This window comes from Candoia aspera, chromosome 4 (assembly GCF_035149785.1).
Source record: "Candoia aspera isolate rCanAsp1 chromosome 4, rCanAsp1.hap2, whole genome shotgun sequence".
Lineage (NCBI taxonomy): Eukaryota > Metazoa > Chordata > Lepidosauria > Squamata > Boidae > Candoia > Candoia aspera.
In genome coordinates, this window is record NC_086156.1 from 114,695,512 (window position 1) to 114,710,762 (window position 15,251).

Here is a 15,251-nt window from a genome sequence, read left to right on the forward strand (position 1 = left end):
GCAGAGAGTCCAAATATGAATCCATGCCAAGATTGATACTGATATTTAGAATGTCCTTGATCTGGCTGATCTACCCCTCCAAATCTTTCACTCTGATATTTGTGTATATAGGAATCTCATGAGGTTGATTTCATGAGATTTCAGCTATTTTAAGATGCTATACTCTGACTGAACATCTAGGTGAATGGGAACAATTGCTGCACCTCTGGGCCTGGCTGCGGTTGTGGAGGTGGCTCTATGTATGCTGCAGTCAGCTCTCCCCCCATGGACTTTTACTTTGCTGGGGTTTGTCAGTGGCTGGTTGGAGGGACTTTTATGGGTCCTTGGTTGGCTGCTGGGCTGGTATTTTTATGGCTGGCAGTGGTAGAGGACTCTACCTTTCTTGCAGCTGTGACACAGAGGGATTCCAGTCAAATGTTGATGGTGGAGGTCCCCTGCCCACTAGAATGTTGTGTGACCCTCTGGCAGCTCTCCATCTGAGAGGCCAACCAGGTTGCTGGTACTGTGGAGGTGGTGGTGATGGCTAGGCAGGGTGGGGGATAACTGTAGAGTGGCAGGGTATTGTGATCCCTCCATTCCTTCAGAGGCCATTTTGCCTTCCCTTGTCTTAGTCCCAGAGAGGAAGAAGATGGTGCAATGACTATTGGCCATTTGGCGTGGATTCCATCTATCAGCTAGGTTGCCTGTAACTGTAGACTGTGGGTTTCCCACTGAAGACTGATTATCCCCTCTGAGTGACAGCCAGAAGAGGGGATTGATGTGGTTGGGGGGGAATGGAATAGGAGCCCTTGATTGGTTTGTGAGAGCAGCAGAGGAAGGGTTCCTTGCTTGTGTTTATTCATGGGCAGAGTAGGGAAGGTGGTTGCTGGGTACCATGATGGTGCTGAGAGCTAGTGAAGCTAAAGTGCCTCAGGGTGCCTGGCCTCCCTTCCCTTGGATGTATGGCATTCAGGACAGTGGGAGGTCCCTGACCTTGGGAATTCAGCACCCTGGACTGGCAAGTAGGGACTGACAAAGTACTATGGTGGCGATGGGCAACAAGGTGGAATGGTGGAAGATATGGAGTGGGCTGTTCTTGGGGAATGTGGGGCTGATATCTTCTACCAGTTTTGTGTTCCAGCTTCTTACTCACAACCCCTGTACCCTATCAGCAGACCTTCAGAGACCCTGGCTTTCAGCTGCTGCTTCCTAATGGCAGGTCATTCTGTAAGAAGGTCTCCCTCATTTTTGATTTAATCATTTCTGAGTCGGCCACCGGGACTATTTTTGTTCATGGCCTAATCACACATTGGCCTGAGAGCTCATAGAAGACTTCCTGACATTTTCAGAAATAAAGATAACACCAAATGCTAGGGCTTAGCATCTTACCTTATTTTTTCATATTGTATGATACCATGCCATATCACCTTATCTTTTTATTTTTCATTCCATTCCATTCCATTTCAGACGTTATTTTATTTTATTTTATTTTAATAAAAATATGCTGACATATATGTGCCTAATGTAAAGTAGAGGGGAGCAGTATGAATTTGACAATCTATGGTTCACATACTATCACTAAATGATCCAGGAATCCGTGAGAAGAATAAAATCCCAAATGTCTTGGTTTGAATTCATCTAGTTTGTGTGTGTTGGTTTGAATCTGGTCTATGGCTTGCATTTTGAAATGTCTATTTTTCAGCTTGGGACTCGCACCTCACAAAATGTAGGGCTGAAATTGAAACCCTTACAATGTAGTCCCTGAGATGACTTAAAAAAAAAAAAAAGAAGAAACACGACTGTGTAAAAAGTCATTGCCTCAACAGAAATGTTAGATGTGAAGAAGGGTAAGATTAGTAGAACTACCAAGGGGGCCTTCCAGCCTTTCTTCTTCAGCCATTCCTCTGGGAATGCTAATATCTCTATTGTTAAGTCACGTTACATTGTGTAATTTCAACACAGAAAGCTGGTCTGGCTGGCAGCAATTTTGCTAGGACATGTGCCGATTGTTCAGTTGGTAGGCCAGAAATAGGAATCTTCATGTCTGCTGGCCAGAAGGGTGCCACAGTGGTATAACCAATGCAAAATTCTACAGACATCTTATGATGTTATTACTATTTCCCAGGAGAATTACTCTGTAATTTGATAACTCTGGAATTACAAATTACTTTTTCCTGCTGCTGAAAATGTTCATCTGTAGCCACGGTTGGCACTCTCAGCATTTCATAATAAAAAGTGGGATAAAATAATAATAATAATAATAATAATAATAATAATAATAATAATAATAATAATAATGCTACCTTAATATTTCTTATGTCCTTGATTAGGACTTGCATTATTAAGTTTCCATCCGTCTTAGACTGTGAAACTAACTGGAGATTACCCACACATAATAATTTCCTGAGGTGTTCAAAGGTGTAAGCAAATGCATGAAACTGAATAAAATGTGCATTGATTCACATTTTCAGTGTGAATAAATGCACATTTTAAAGGATAACACACACACACACACACACACAAGAGGTAATGTTATGGTTTAAAATATGTGTGTGGGTATAATTAATTAAAAGGCTTTAGCTGCCCAACTCCAGTGTACTTTTTAATTTTACTTCAAAATGTATATGTGAGAGTGTGTGTGTGTGTGTGTGTGTGTGTACTCACCTTCTAGGTTACATCTATTAATTTTGGCTATACAGTCCAGACTTATTTCTGATTTCCTACTGGGAGACATGTGAAAGTTGGCTGCATGACATTACAGTGATTTGGTCAATTCCAGATTTCTGCCTCTTCAACCTTTGAATCCCAAATAGCAATTTTGATAACAAACTTCCAATAGTTTACCACGCTGGTCTTCTGCTCCATGTTGCAGAAGAGTAATATATTCTCCAAGGGAGCAAAGTACAATAACTTTGAGTAAGCTGCAGAAGGAGAAATTCTGTTCCATCAGGAGAATGGGCATCAGGCACCCATTGATAACCCATTGCCTCCTGAAATTATAATTAGTCTGTGCACATAAGTATGAGTAAAATTCAGTATTTTACAAAGTAATACTCAGAAGGCTGAACTTATTTACAATGCTGGAGAAAAGGGATCTCTTTCTAAATTGCTGTCCTATAGTTGGACAACACAAACATGTCCTCACCTCAAAATAGTGGTTACAAAACACCAACATCTGATTGAGTGATTGAGTGATTGAGTGAGTGAGTGAGTGAGTGGTTGAGTGATTATGTCCCATCACATTCTGAGTGACCACATAGATGGTGTTTGGGAAATTACATGGACTTATATGGGAGGAAGCAAACTCAGGTAAAACATGGCAGTATAGACTACTGTATATTTGGGAATGATGGCTGCTCATGTGTGGATTCTTATACCAATGGCATAAGCATTGCCGTGAATGTTTGCAGCATACATGATTAGATTGGTATATACAGTAGCACAGCTGAGAGGTGAATCATCTTTCAACGGAAGAGCAAAATTTTGCCCTATTATCCCTATCTTTTGGAAACTATTTGTGGATGAAGCTAACACATACTACAGTGGACATTTGCTACTTTCAACGAAATAATTTCATTAATCTCCTTTTGTAAAGCAGTCCTCTGTTTAAGCTCCAGAATTCTATTTCAGTTAAATTAATTCTTATACCATAGATTGGCATTTTTCCAATTGGTAAGCCTTTGAACCCCCTTTCAAGTGACTTTGACCCACTTCAAGAAATCAATTCAAATCAAGATGGTGTGACCCATTTCAGCAAAGTATAAAAGTGATTCATTTTCCATTGGTGGAATAATTTGATACAGACTTGAACTTCTGATCCTATGCAATCATTCACAGAGGACACAGCAGACACAGAGTCCCTGTTAACCTTTTAGCTTTATTGGTTTTAACTGCTTTACGTGTACACACTCAGATATCCATATTTGCCAAGCTGCACTACAATACTGGGTAGTTAAAAGGGAAGCAAGGGAAGTTAAAAGAGATGTTTACATACATGGACAGGGGAATCCAGCAAGTCCTTTGGATAGCCGTTCAATTGCTCTCATGCCAGTGACCCTCCGTCACACATCACCTCAGGGGTCATTTCCCTTAAGCTGGTTAGCTGGTCAGTTGTTAAGGGGGACTCATTTCTCTTGCCTGTCACTTCATCTTATCTAGTTTCAGATTATTTCAGCTTGCTTGTTTTTGTGCACATGAACCACTTTCTTGGAAACTTTCTATACCAGTTTCACCCTTCTACTTCTCTCAATATGGTGTCACTTTGTGTCTTATAACAAACACTAATTGAACAGATTTAGGTGAATGATCACAGCATCAGGCCCAACCTGTAAGAGAAGGTTATTTTTGGTTTTCTCCCTCAGTGCTACCGAAAGGGACATCACAGCTTGGTAGCTTTGAGATGCCTGATTGTCTGTGTCAGTCATCCAGCAGGAAAGACCATTCGCTCATGAAGGCTTCAATAAGCAGTATTGAGGACAGGACTGTAACCTTCTCCACAGCACTTGCCAAAGATTTGTTCAGCAGCGCAGCGGATGTTTCGGGACAGGCAGACTGCAGCCGCAGGAAAGCTGCACAGTCTTAAAAAGCCATATTTCATGCTGAGGATGCTTCAAGCTGGCCTCATTCATGGCATGTAATAAGGAATCCCACCGTGTCTGTTGAAATGTCCAACCTTGTTGGATCTGTAGAAGGGGATATGATGAAATATTTGGCTTCTTCCATAACTTGAGACCCAGAAGTCTGGGAGCTCTGAAGCAGAGCAGGGCAAGGCAACAGGATGGCTTGACTCCTGGGCATCATGTGGAAAGTTTATGTGATGTTTTCTTGACCTGAAATATCTTCCTGAAAATTAGCCGAACACTAATGGGCTGATTGCAATGGCAAAAGCCAATAAAAGAGAAACTAGGGAGGAATGCTAGGAATAACCTTGGAAAGGGCAATATAAAAAGCAAGCTCAGGCAGACATATCTACTGGAAGGCTCAAAGATCTACCCAGGTCATCTGAGCATCTAACGACAGGACCTCTGTTGTTATTACTTTCAAAGTGCATGTACAAACAAGTTTAAGTTACCTTAGAAAGCCTTGAATATAGAGTGTCAAGGTTTCTGTTAGACTAGGATTCCTCAGAAGAGAGGTTTTGATGCTTTGAACATCCCACTTGGTTAAGAAGCTGAATAAAATTAGGCAAATACAACTGATTATATAATTGATGATAATGAACATTTTGATCACGGAATCTTACTCCTACCAATGGAAATTGTATCAGATAGTAAAGAAATCTAATTCTTCAATTCCTTCTTCTTATTAGCTGCTCCTTGATATTCAGCTCAGGTCTCAACATAATGATGTAGCATTTAGGGAAAAAGATACATCCCAGTAATCCAGCACTGGAAGCTAAGATGGAGAAGATCTCCACAGCCACCAAGGCTTTTCCTGCTGAGCTCAGGTAAGTTGGAACAAACAGCACCCAAACACTGCAGAATACCAGCATGCTAAAGGTAATGAATTTGGCTTCATTGAAGCTGTCTGGTAATCTGCGCGCACAGAAGGCCACAAAGAAGCTGGCAAGGGCCAGCAGGCCCATGTAGCCCAGGACACAGGAGAACATGACTGCAGAGCCTTCGTTACATTTCTTGATAATAGCCTCAGACATAGAATGCATGTCCAACTGTGGGAATGGAGGGAAAGATGCTAGCCAGATGGTACAAAGGCCTACTTGAATGAGAGAGCAGAAAAGAATGATGGAGGTTGCCATCCTTTTCGTCACCCACTTCTTCACACTGGAGCCTGGCCTGGTAGCCATGAAAGCTACAACCACAGTGAGGGTTTTGGCCAAGATACAAGAAACAGCCATGGAGAAGATGATGACAAATGTTGGTTGTTGGAGTAGGCAGGTCACTTTGTTTGGTTGGCCAAGGAACAGGAGAGGACACAGGAAGCAGAAGAGGAGGGAGAAAAGGAGAGCATTGGTGAGGTCCCGGTTGTTGGCTTTGACCAGAGGGGTATCTTTGTGCTTAAGAAATACTCCTAATATGAGAGCAGTGATCAAAGACAATGAAACAGAAATGGAGGCTAAAATAAATCCTAGACATTCCTCGTAAGAAAGATATATTACAATTTTGTGGATGCAGTCATCTTTTTCTCTGGTAGGGTATTGATCTTCTGGACATTTGAAACAATTTTCCATATCTAAAAGGAAAAAAGGAGAAAGGAAGGAAGGAAGGAAGGAAGGAAGGAAGGAAGGAAGGAAGGAAGGAAGGAAGGAAGGAAGGAAGGAACAAATTTCCATGTCAATGTGTACATATAGCACTCTCCCTCCCAAGCTGAATTCTTGTAACATCAATCATCATATATACGTATACGGTAGGTATAGCTATAGCTATATGAAAAGCAGTTTGGCCTAGTGGTTAAAACACTACACTAAAAATCTAGAGACCCTGAGTTTTATTCCCACCTTAGGCACAAAGCCAGCTGGGTGACCTTGGGCCAGTCACTCTCTCTCAGCTGTAGGAAGGAGGCAATTGCAAACCACTTCTGAAACCTTGCCCAGAAAATCACAAAGACTTGTCCAGGCCGTTGCCAGGAGTCAACACTGACTCAGAAACACCAAATATGTGTGAACTGCTTTGGATTTCAGATAAACACAAGACTTACTAAAAAGACTGCTACTTCTTTAAGGACCCCATGCATTAAGGCTTTGCACCTCTTAAAGCACAAGAACATTGTATTTTCAGGTTCTCATGAGAAGCTGAAAAATAAACAGCAGGAAGGTTTTGTTGTGCTCACAGATAAGTCCAAAGCACTTTTTTCCAAAGGCTATTGGAGGTTTTCTCAGCCCTGTTTCTCCTCCCATCCATGCTGTCCTCAGAGGGGACAAATGCCCCCCTCCTCCAAAACATTTGCCTGTCCTTGTGAAGAAATTTGACAACATTGGCACCACTGCAGCTTGTGCAGGTCTGGGAATGAAAACTAGCAGTGCTACCCCCTGGGGATAAAAGTGTTAAATGAGTTAGATTGATAAATCAGATTGTAATATAGGTGGTTTTCCTCCAATACTTTGATGGTTTTTTCTCCTACCCCTCAACCAAGCAGTCAAACTCTTCCCATTCCCACTGTTAAAGTTAACCATCACCAATCCCAATCCAATCTAATCTGCCAATATGGCAAAATACAATTATGATTGATTTTCTCCCTCTATTTGCCAGTTATCAATCAAGCTGGTTGCCATAATCTTGGTTTTGTTTGAGGTTTAGCTGCAAGCCAGCTTTTGCACTTTCTTCTTTCACCTTCATCATTGGCTCCTCAGTTCTTCTTCACTTTCAGCCATCAAAGTGGTATCATCTGCATATCTGAGATCGTTAATGTTTCTTCCAGCGACTTTAACTCCAGCCTTGGATTCCTCAAGCCCAGCATGTCACTTGATGTGTTCTGCATACAAGTTGAATAGGTCAGGTGAGAGCATACAGCTCTGCTGTACTCCTTTCCCAATCTTAAATCAGTCCGTTTTTCGGTGTCTGTTCTTACTGTTGCTACTTGGTCGTTATACAGATTCTTCAGGAGGCATACAAGATGACTTGGTGTCCCCATACTGCTAAGAACTTGCCACAATTTGTTATGGTCCACACAGTCAAAGGCTTTAGAATAGTCAATAAAACAGAAATAGATGTTTTTTCTGAAACTCCCTGGCTTTTTCCATTATCCAGCAGATATTGGCAATTTGGTCCCGAGTTCCTCTGCCTTTTCTAAACCCAGCTTGTAAATCTGGCAATTCTTGCTCCATGAATTGCTGAAGTCTACCTTGCAGGATCTTGAGCATTACCTTACTGGCATGTGAAATGAGTGCCACTGTTTGATAGTTTGAACATTCTTTGGTGTTTCTGTTTTTTGGTATGGGGATATAAGTTGAATTTTTTCCACTCTGATGGCCATTGTTGTGTTTTCCAAATTTGCTGGCATATAGCATGCATTACCTTGACAGCATCATCTTGCAAGATTTTGAACAGTTCAGCTGGGATGCCGTCGTCTCCTGCTGCCTTGTTATTAGCAATGCCTCTTAAGGCCCACTCAACCTCACTCTTCAGGATGTCTGGCTCTAGCTCACTGACCACACCATCAAAGCTATCCCCGATATTGTTATCCTTCCTATAAAGGTCTTCCGTATATTCTTGCCACCTTTTCTTGATCTCTTCTTCTTCTGTTAGGTCCTTGCCATCTTTTTTTAGATCATACCCATTTTTACCTGGAATTTACCTCCGATGTTTCTAATTTTCTGGAAGAGGTCTCTTGTCCTTCCTATTCTATTGTCTTCTTCCACTTCCGCGCATTGCTTGTTTAAAAATAATTCCTTATCTCTTCTGGCTAACCTCTGGAATTTTGCATTGAATTGGGCATATCTCCCCCTATCACCGTTGCCTTTTGCTCTCCTTCTTTCTTGGACTACTTCTAGTGTCTCAGCAGACAGCCATTTTGCCTTCTTGGTTTTCTCTTTCTTTGGGATGTATTTTGTTGCCGCCTCCTGAACAATGCTGCAAACTTCTGTCCAGAGTTCTTCTGGGACCCTATCTACTAAGTCCAGTCCCTTAAATCTATTCTTCACCTCCACTGCATATTCCTTAGGAATATTAGTGAGCTCATATCTAGCTGATCTGTGGGTCTTCCCTAATCTCTTTAGTCTGATCCTAAATTGTGCAAGAAGAAGTTTGTGATCTGAACTACAGTCAGCTCCAGGTCTTGTTTTTACCGACTGTATAGATGTCCACCACCTTTGGCTGCAAAGGATGTAGTCAATCTGGTTTCGGTGCTGTCCATCCATGACCTCATATAATCATAATCATGCCTTTAAGGACCTCAGAGAGGCATGATTATGATTATGACTATGATTTCCTTTCATTAAACATGAAAATATGAACACTGAATTAAAAACATGGGAACTGTTTGATGGAAAGAGGATAAATGCTTGTTTAAAAGATGCTCTTCTTAGATACTATATATTAATCAATATTGGCTTTGTTTGTATTCTATTACTATTTTATCTTGAAACAACTGTATGATGAATTATATTACACCTATCGTGATTATCAATATGAAATATTATATTATATATTATATCATGATAGGAGCCTCATGTGGCACACTCTTCCCACGAACTGAGTTCGATCCCAGTGGAAGCTGTATTCTCAGGTAGACAGCTCAGGTCGACTCAGCCTTCCATCCTTCTGAGGTCAGTCAAATGAGCAAATGTCAATAAAAGTAGTATAAGGGAATTTAATTATTTAAATTCATGCTTTCTGGGGACAGTGACAACTAGGGAAAGCAATGGCAAACCCCCCCTGCTATACTCTGCCAAGGAAATGTCATCAAAGCAGTGTCCCCCCAAAGCTTCAGACATGACGTGGTGCTTGCACAGGGGACCTTTCACCTTTTTTTCACTCACATCATGATTTTAGGTAGAAGATCATAATATAAGGATCTTATATTAAGCATTTTGTGTTTTCTGCTCAGGTCCTCTAATTGAGGTCTCCTGTTCTACTAGTCCAGAAGGATAATTCCCACATTAATGTTATTTATTCTTTCTACATCTGTTTTAAGAATGGGTACACAATCTTAAGAACTGGCTATAAAAATAGTAGTAAGGCAGAGATGTCAATTTAGCACTTCTGATTGGCTGCCTCATGTAACAGCTAAAGTTATTGCTCTAAGACTGGGAAAGAAGGGCCTGTTACAGCAGCAGATCCTGTACCTCTCTTGTTTGAAATCTCCCCTCCCGGGCAAGGAACACACTCATAGCAACAAAATTTCTCTCCTTCCTTCTTTTCCTTCTGATTTCCAGGATGGCACCATTCATTACATGCTGAAAGGGGACGGACCTGACCAAAAATAGGAAAGGAACTGGGATGAGAAAAATGTACCCAATATGTCTCCATACAGCCCCACAATATCTGAGCAAGACACAACAAAGTTGTATACAGAAATCATAACATGTTCAGAAATAGGCTGTACCATTTTGAAATCTGAATTCTGCACCAATCTTTGAAACAGGGCTGCTACAGTCTGGGCTCTGAACCTAGCAGGTAATCATGGCTTAATATTTAGCATTTTCATCTTAATCAAGATCCAAATGTTCTTTGGAGAAAAACCTCCACAGCGCTGGTGGGTAGATGTTAGCAGCAGAGGAACATGGTGACACAGACTCGGCCTTTAGGTGCATCTCTGTTAACCTTTGGTAGTAAGCATCATATAGTACTATGATAAGGGCAAGCAGGTTCTGGAGGCACTACTTGTTCCTATTTTTGTCTTGTAAGCTAGAGAGAAAAGCTCATTAAAGAAAAAAATACACACAGACAGACACACAGACACACTCCTCTTCTTCCTTTTCCCCCAGTTTTTGTGAACTTTTACTAATTGGAGTATCTGACCAGTTCTCAAAATTATAATAAGAGAAAGGAAAGAGATGCATTAATTTGTTCTTGTACGGGGTAATGGATGAAAGAAGGGCTGATCAACATCTGGAATTGGGGAGAGAGAGAGAGGGTAGGAGCAGTGAGGCAAGTGTTCTGGAAGACTTCTTGCCCAAGGTGCTAAAAGGCTGGCAGTGCCACGTGTGTTCAGTAGCCCAGGTTTTATGTGAATTGAAATAAATAGAATGAACCATACAGAAAAAGGAGGGTCCTGTAAGAATGCAGAGAACCATACCTGATTGAAGGCTCTGTGCCACATAATCAGATTCTCACAAATTGTGAATTCCTCTCCATGGGGTGCATCTGGATCTATCCATCCAATTTTCACTCTCTCAAAAGACCTGTTTGGAAAACTGACCATGTTCACAATGTCAAATCCACCTCTCATTTCCTTTTGCTCATTGAAGGACACAGTGTCACCAGCCGAATTGTTGAAAGAAACCCTTCGAAGATATGGGTGGAGCTAGTGGACAGCCAAGAAAGAATATACCATTTATAAAGAGGAAAATAAAGAAGGTTAACAGCAAGAGATTTCATTTCTCTGTGCAGTTATGGTGACATGATGCTATGTCACTAATAACAATGATTATTTTATATCAAGAAATATCACGACCTTGAGCCTCAGAGAACTCCAACGAGCCTCAGGCCAGCTTCTCCTCTGTCCACCCAGGCATCTCTTGCCCATAATTGTTCAAAGCACTCAGGACTGACAAAAAGGCTTTTGAAGAGGAGTTTTAGATTTCTCAAAAGTGGAAACAGATATAGAATGGTTGTAAAAAACATTATATAATTTATTCCCCTATTTCATGTTCTTCTGGCTAAGAACAAATGTCCATTTTGCTACATGGTTCCATGTGTAAGCTAGTAGGATCTTCATTTTTTCCTTCCATCTTGTGTTTCAGATAGATAATCTAGCCTGATGTAGAAAATAACCACTCTGTTTCACCTTGCAGAATATTTTTTAAGACTCCAAATATATGAAATAATATAAATACATCAAGTACCTATGGAAAGAACAATTACAACTATTCATAAATCTTCAACTCCTGACAAAGTTCAGGAAAAATTCAACCAGCTCTTTGAAACAAAAACAATTCTCTTTTGATGCCATTACCAGCCAAGGATGAAGTTCTACCAGTTCAGCAGATTCGCCCCTCAAGATGGATCTCTGGAAGGACTGAGATGAGAACACGGCCTGCAAAGCATGTATTGCTGCATAAACACCATTATAGATACTGTAGCTATGTCCAATGGTTTGCATTTCAAACACGGGCCCAGGCAGATCTTCCAGACTTTCTTCCTCACTACACATGTTTTCATCCTTCTTTACTGACATGTCTGGATTTGGGAAAAAACAGTCAAATGCTTGCTCCCAAAACTCCTTAAGGAAACCATCTTCTACTGCCAAGGAAGGTTCTACCATCTGAAGAAATGCTTTGAATTCCTGAAGTTCTCTTGAGTGAACCGTAAAGGCAATGGCTCCCTGGAATAAGTCAAGATCCCAACCTCTCTGAAGGCCTGGGAGTATGAAGTCAATCCCACTTGTCATAACCCACACCTTTCTGAATGAGTCTATTTCTTTATTTGTAGGGTCTTGCCCAAATATAATGCCTCTCAGATGTGCTATGGTTACTGATTCTCCATAAATGATAAATGTATTGGCTTTATGATCGGTTAAAGGCACACGGATATATGATGCTATATCAATAATTTGTTCCAAGTTATCTAAATTATTTCCATATGGGATCCATTCTGTGTAAGCTGTACAGATTCCATTCTGGGCAAACAATGATTCCAGGGTCTGCAAGAATGTCTCTCCTTTGTTATTTTCAAGAGCCACAAGCCCTATCCAAGTCCATCCAAAATGTTGAAGCAACTGGATGATCCCAGAGTATTGGTGGGCTTCATTTGGGACCATGGAATAAAATGAAGGGACTGGGCTGTAATGATTCTTCTGAGGGACCAATGATCCATATGTGAGCTAAAACAGAATGTACAAATGTTAATACTTGGGAAAAAACAGTAGTAGTATCTTTATCTCCATATGTCTATTGTATAGGTATAATATTTTTTTTTTCATGTACAGAATTAAAGTCAAAGATTTATTTGGGAATGTTTTAAAGGTGTTAGAACATAACACTGTTTCAACTGTTTTTATTTTTAGTCAACTCATGTCTTTCAAGTATTATCAAGTAAGATAAGATAATGTAAGATAAGATTTAGTAAAAGGTGAAAGATTTATACAATCTGAAGAGAAACCAGAATATAAGATATGGTAATGTCCTTCTGTCATTTTGATTCACCAGTGGTTTAATGTAAGGAATAAAAATGTATAATTTCCATATACTGCAGGCAAAACCCTACCTGTGGAACCTTGTAGAGACCCAAGATGTCTGCTATGTGGAAAGAGGTATCAGAACCAAGTCCTCCAATGATGGCTATCAGGTTCCTCTGCCTGGCACACATGTAGTTGGGGAGAAAGCTAGTTGATTTGAAGAGCAGGTCCAGGGTGGTCCGATAAGTCATCCGTGCATCATGGTAGCTGTCATAGATATGGAACCCAAGGGTAACATTGGGCAAGATCTGGGGATTCTCATTGACCTCCTTCACAGCAAAGGCCAGGGCAAGGGCATGCTGGTGGAATTTTGTAATCATGCTGCAAATAAACATTCTACCTTTTTCATCAAGTCAGAGAAAAAAATGCATTCATAATTCACAAAGTTTTTGTCAAAGTCAAAACCACCATTCCCATTTTAGATTGCAAGGCTCCTCTCTGGTTTCGATTTTTCTAAAATGTATGATATGTCACTTCTTAATTCATTCCCAAACTATTGATGATGAACTACGATATCTGGATAAGAAAGACAGCTACATGAACTGGGCAGAATTTTTGTCAGTACTCTTTTTATATATTTATTTATCTATTTCAAAAGGGAGCTGGGCATCTCCTGAATCTGTTCTCAAAATCGCACTTTCTTAGCTTGATTCTACAGTAACTTAGAACATCTGATGGAGAATGGGAGAGGAATAAATAATCAATTTCTTGTCATTTTTACAGATCAACAATATGAGCTTCTAACAAAATTGTATATTAAAATAATAAAAAGTGATGCTATTATCTCTTTTAAAAAGCTTTCTCCTCTTTTTTTGTTCACTGCCATGTGTAAACAGAGAGAGGAAGAGTGAGGAAGAGAAATCAGAAAGTCATAGTTGCAGGTTGAATGTTTTTGTTGCATTTTTTTTTAGTGTGTGTGTATGTGTGTGTGTGTATGTATGTGTGTGTGTGTATGTATGTGTGTGTGTATATATATATATAGAGAGAGAGAGAGAGAGAAAGGTAAAGGTAAAGGTTTCCCTTGACGTAAAGTCCAGTCATATCCGACTCTAGGGGGCGGTGCTCATCTCCATTTCTAAGCCGCTGAGCCGGCGTTGTCCGTAGACCCCTCTGTGGTCATGTGGCCAGCATGACTACACGGAATGCTGTTACCTTCCCGCCGAAGCGGTACCAATTAATCTACTCACATTTGCATGTTTTCGAACTGCTAGGTGAGCAGGAGCTGGGACTAGCAACGGGAGCTCACCCCGTCACGCGGATTCGAACCGCCAACCTTCCAATCGGCAAGCTCAGCAGCTCAGCGGTTTATCCCACAGAGCCACCACGTCCCATATATATATATATATATATATATATATATATATATATATATAAAAGAGATTTTTAACAAGGTAAAAACAATACAGAACTTAGAAAGGATAGGAATGGAGAAAAATAGTGAATAGGAAAGAAATAAAATAGGAAAAAGAAAGTAAACAGAAAAATGAAAGGACAAGATTGTAAAGACTGGAAGGAAATTGCTTCCCAGCTTCTTAACAATGGTTATAAATACATTTATATTCTACTCTCTCTCTCTAAAAGTACATCATAATTTCCTTCCTTCCATACCCTACAGATTCTGATCATCAAACCCATAAATCTCAAGTTCATTTTCTTCTTTTTTGAGCAAAAAATGCACAAGGGATTTTTCTAGTCACTAATTAATGTAGATATTGTATTTCTCTAATCAAACCTTTCAGCTTCTGTTCTTGTTTCAGCTTACTATGAGAATGGAAATGAGAACTGAGAGAGGCACTCACAGTTTAAAATATATTGGCACATAGCCTTTGAAATTTATAATTTCTATTTATAGTACGTTCCTGTTTTTCCTCAGTAATTAATCCATATAGGGCATCAAAATGGGTTAAAATGAATTACTAAAATCGGGCATTGAGATGAGTATTTTTTGAGGTTACCAAAACATAGTCTGCAATGTGAATGTGGAGATATTGAGAAAGAAAGATGCAAGAAGAGAAGCTCAAACCAGTTACAGACATAGACATTAAGATGGGTATATTTAAAGGCTTTGCTCACACAGTTTTATGAAAAAATGAACAGGGATGGAGCACAGGGAATGCAAAGAAGAAGAAAAAAACAATTAGAATTCTGGGAGAAGAGCAATAGATGTTGGTTATAAAGATCTTTTTGGACAGAAAAATATGACACCCATGATTTGTAGAAGACTTTATACAGTAAATAAATGGATGGAACTTCATCTTCACTTGCATCAAAGCTCAAAAAAAAAGTCTGTATCTTATATAGTCTTGCTTTCTTTTGAAGCATTGATGCCATTGCCTGTTTGCACATCATACAGGAGCAGAGGAGACTGTCTTAAATTCTTTCTTATTTTGGGGAACTCGTTTGCTCTTCTCCAGAAAACTTTGTCAGTATTGCGAAATGAACAGAGTGCTTCTTAAGGATTTTCTCATGTGCTGGTTAAC

General features: G+C 40.1%; 1 protein-coding gene across 1 annotated transcript; it reads right to left on the reverse strand.

Annotated features, from left to right (window-relative positions):
- Window positions 1-5,266: 5,266 nt before the first annotated feature.
- On the reverse strand, window positions 5,267-13,091 carry LOC134497229 (vomeronasal type-2 receptor 26-like). The gene is made up of 3 exons (XM_063302900.1): window positions 12,801-13,091; window positions 9,719-9,845; window positions 5,267-6,168 (listed from the first exon to the last, which is right to left on the reverse strand). The coding sequence occupies exons 1-3, from the start codon at window positions 13,089-13,091 to the stop codon at window positions 5,267-5,269; spliced, it is 1,320 nt and encodes a 439-aa protein (XP_063158970.1).
- Window positions 13,092-15,251: the final 2,160 nt, after the last annotated feature.

Bases quoted from the DNA above. Each gene is read 5' to 3' on its own strand.
- LOC134497229 (XM_063302900.1), bottom strand. From the start codon at position 13,091: ATGATTACAAAATTCCACCAGCATGCCCTTGCCCTGGCCTTTGCTGTG. The intron at 9,846-12,800 runs GTAGGGTTTTGC...ATTTTTGGTCAG, and splicing joins GTCTCTACAAGGTTCCACAG to GTCCGTCCCCTTTCAGCATG. The intron at 6,169-9,718 runs GTACAGGATCTG...TTTTCCTTTTAG, and splicing joins GGAGATTTCAAACAAGAGAG to ATATGGAAAATTGTTTCAAA.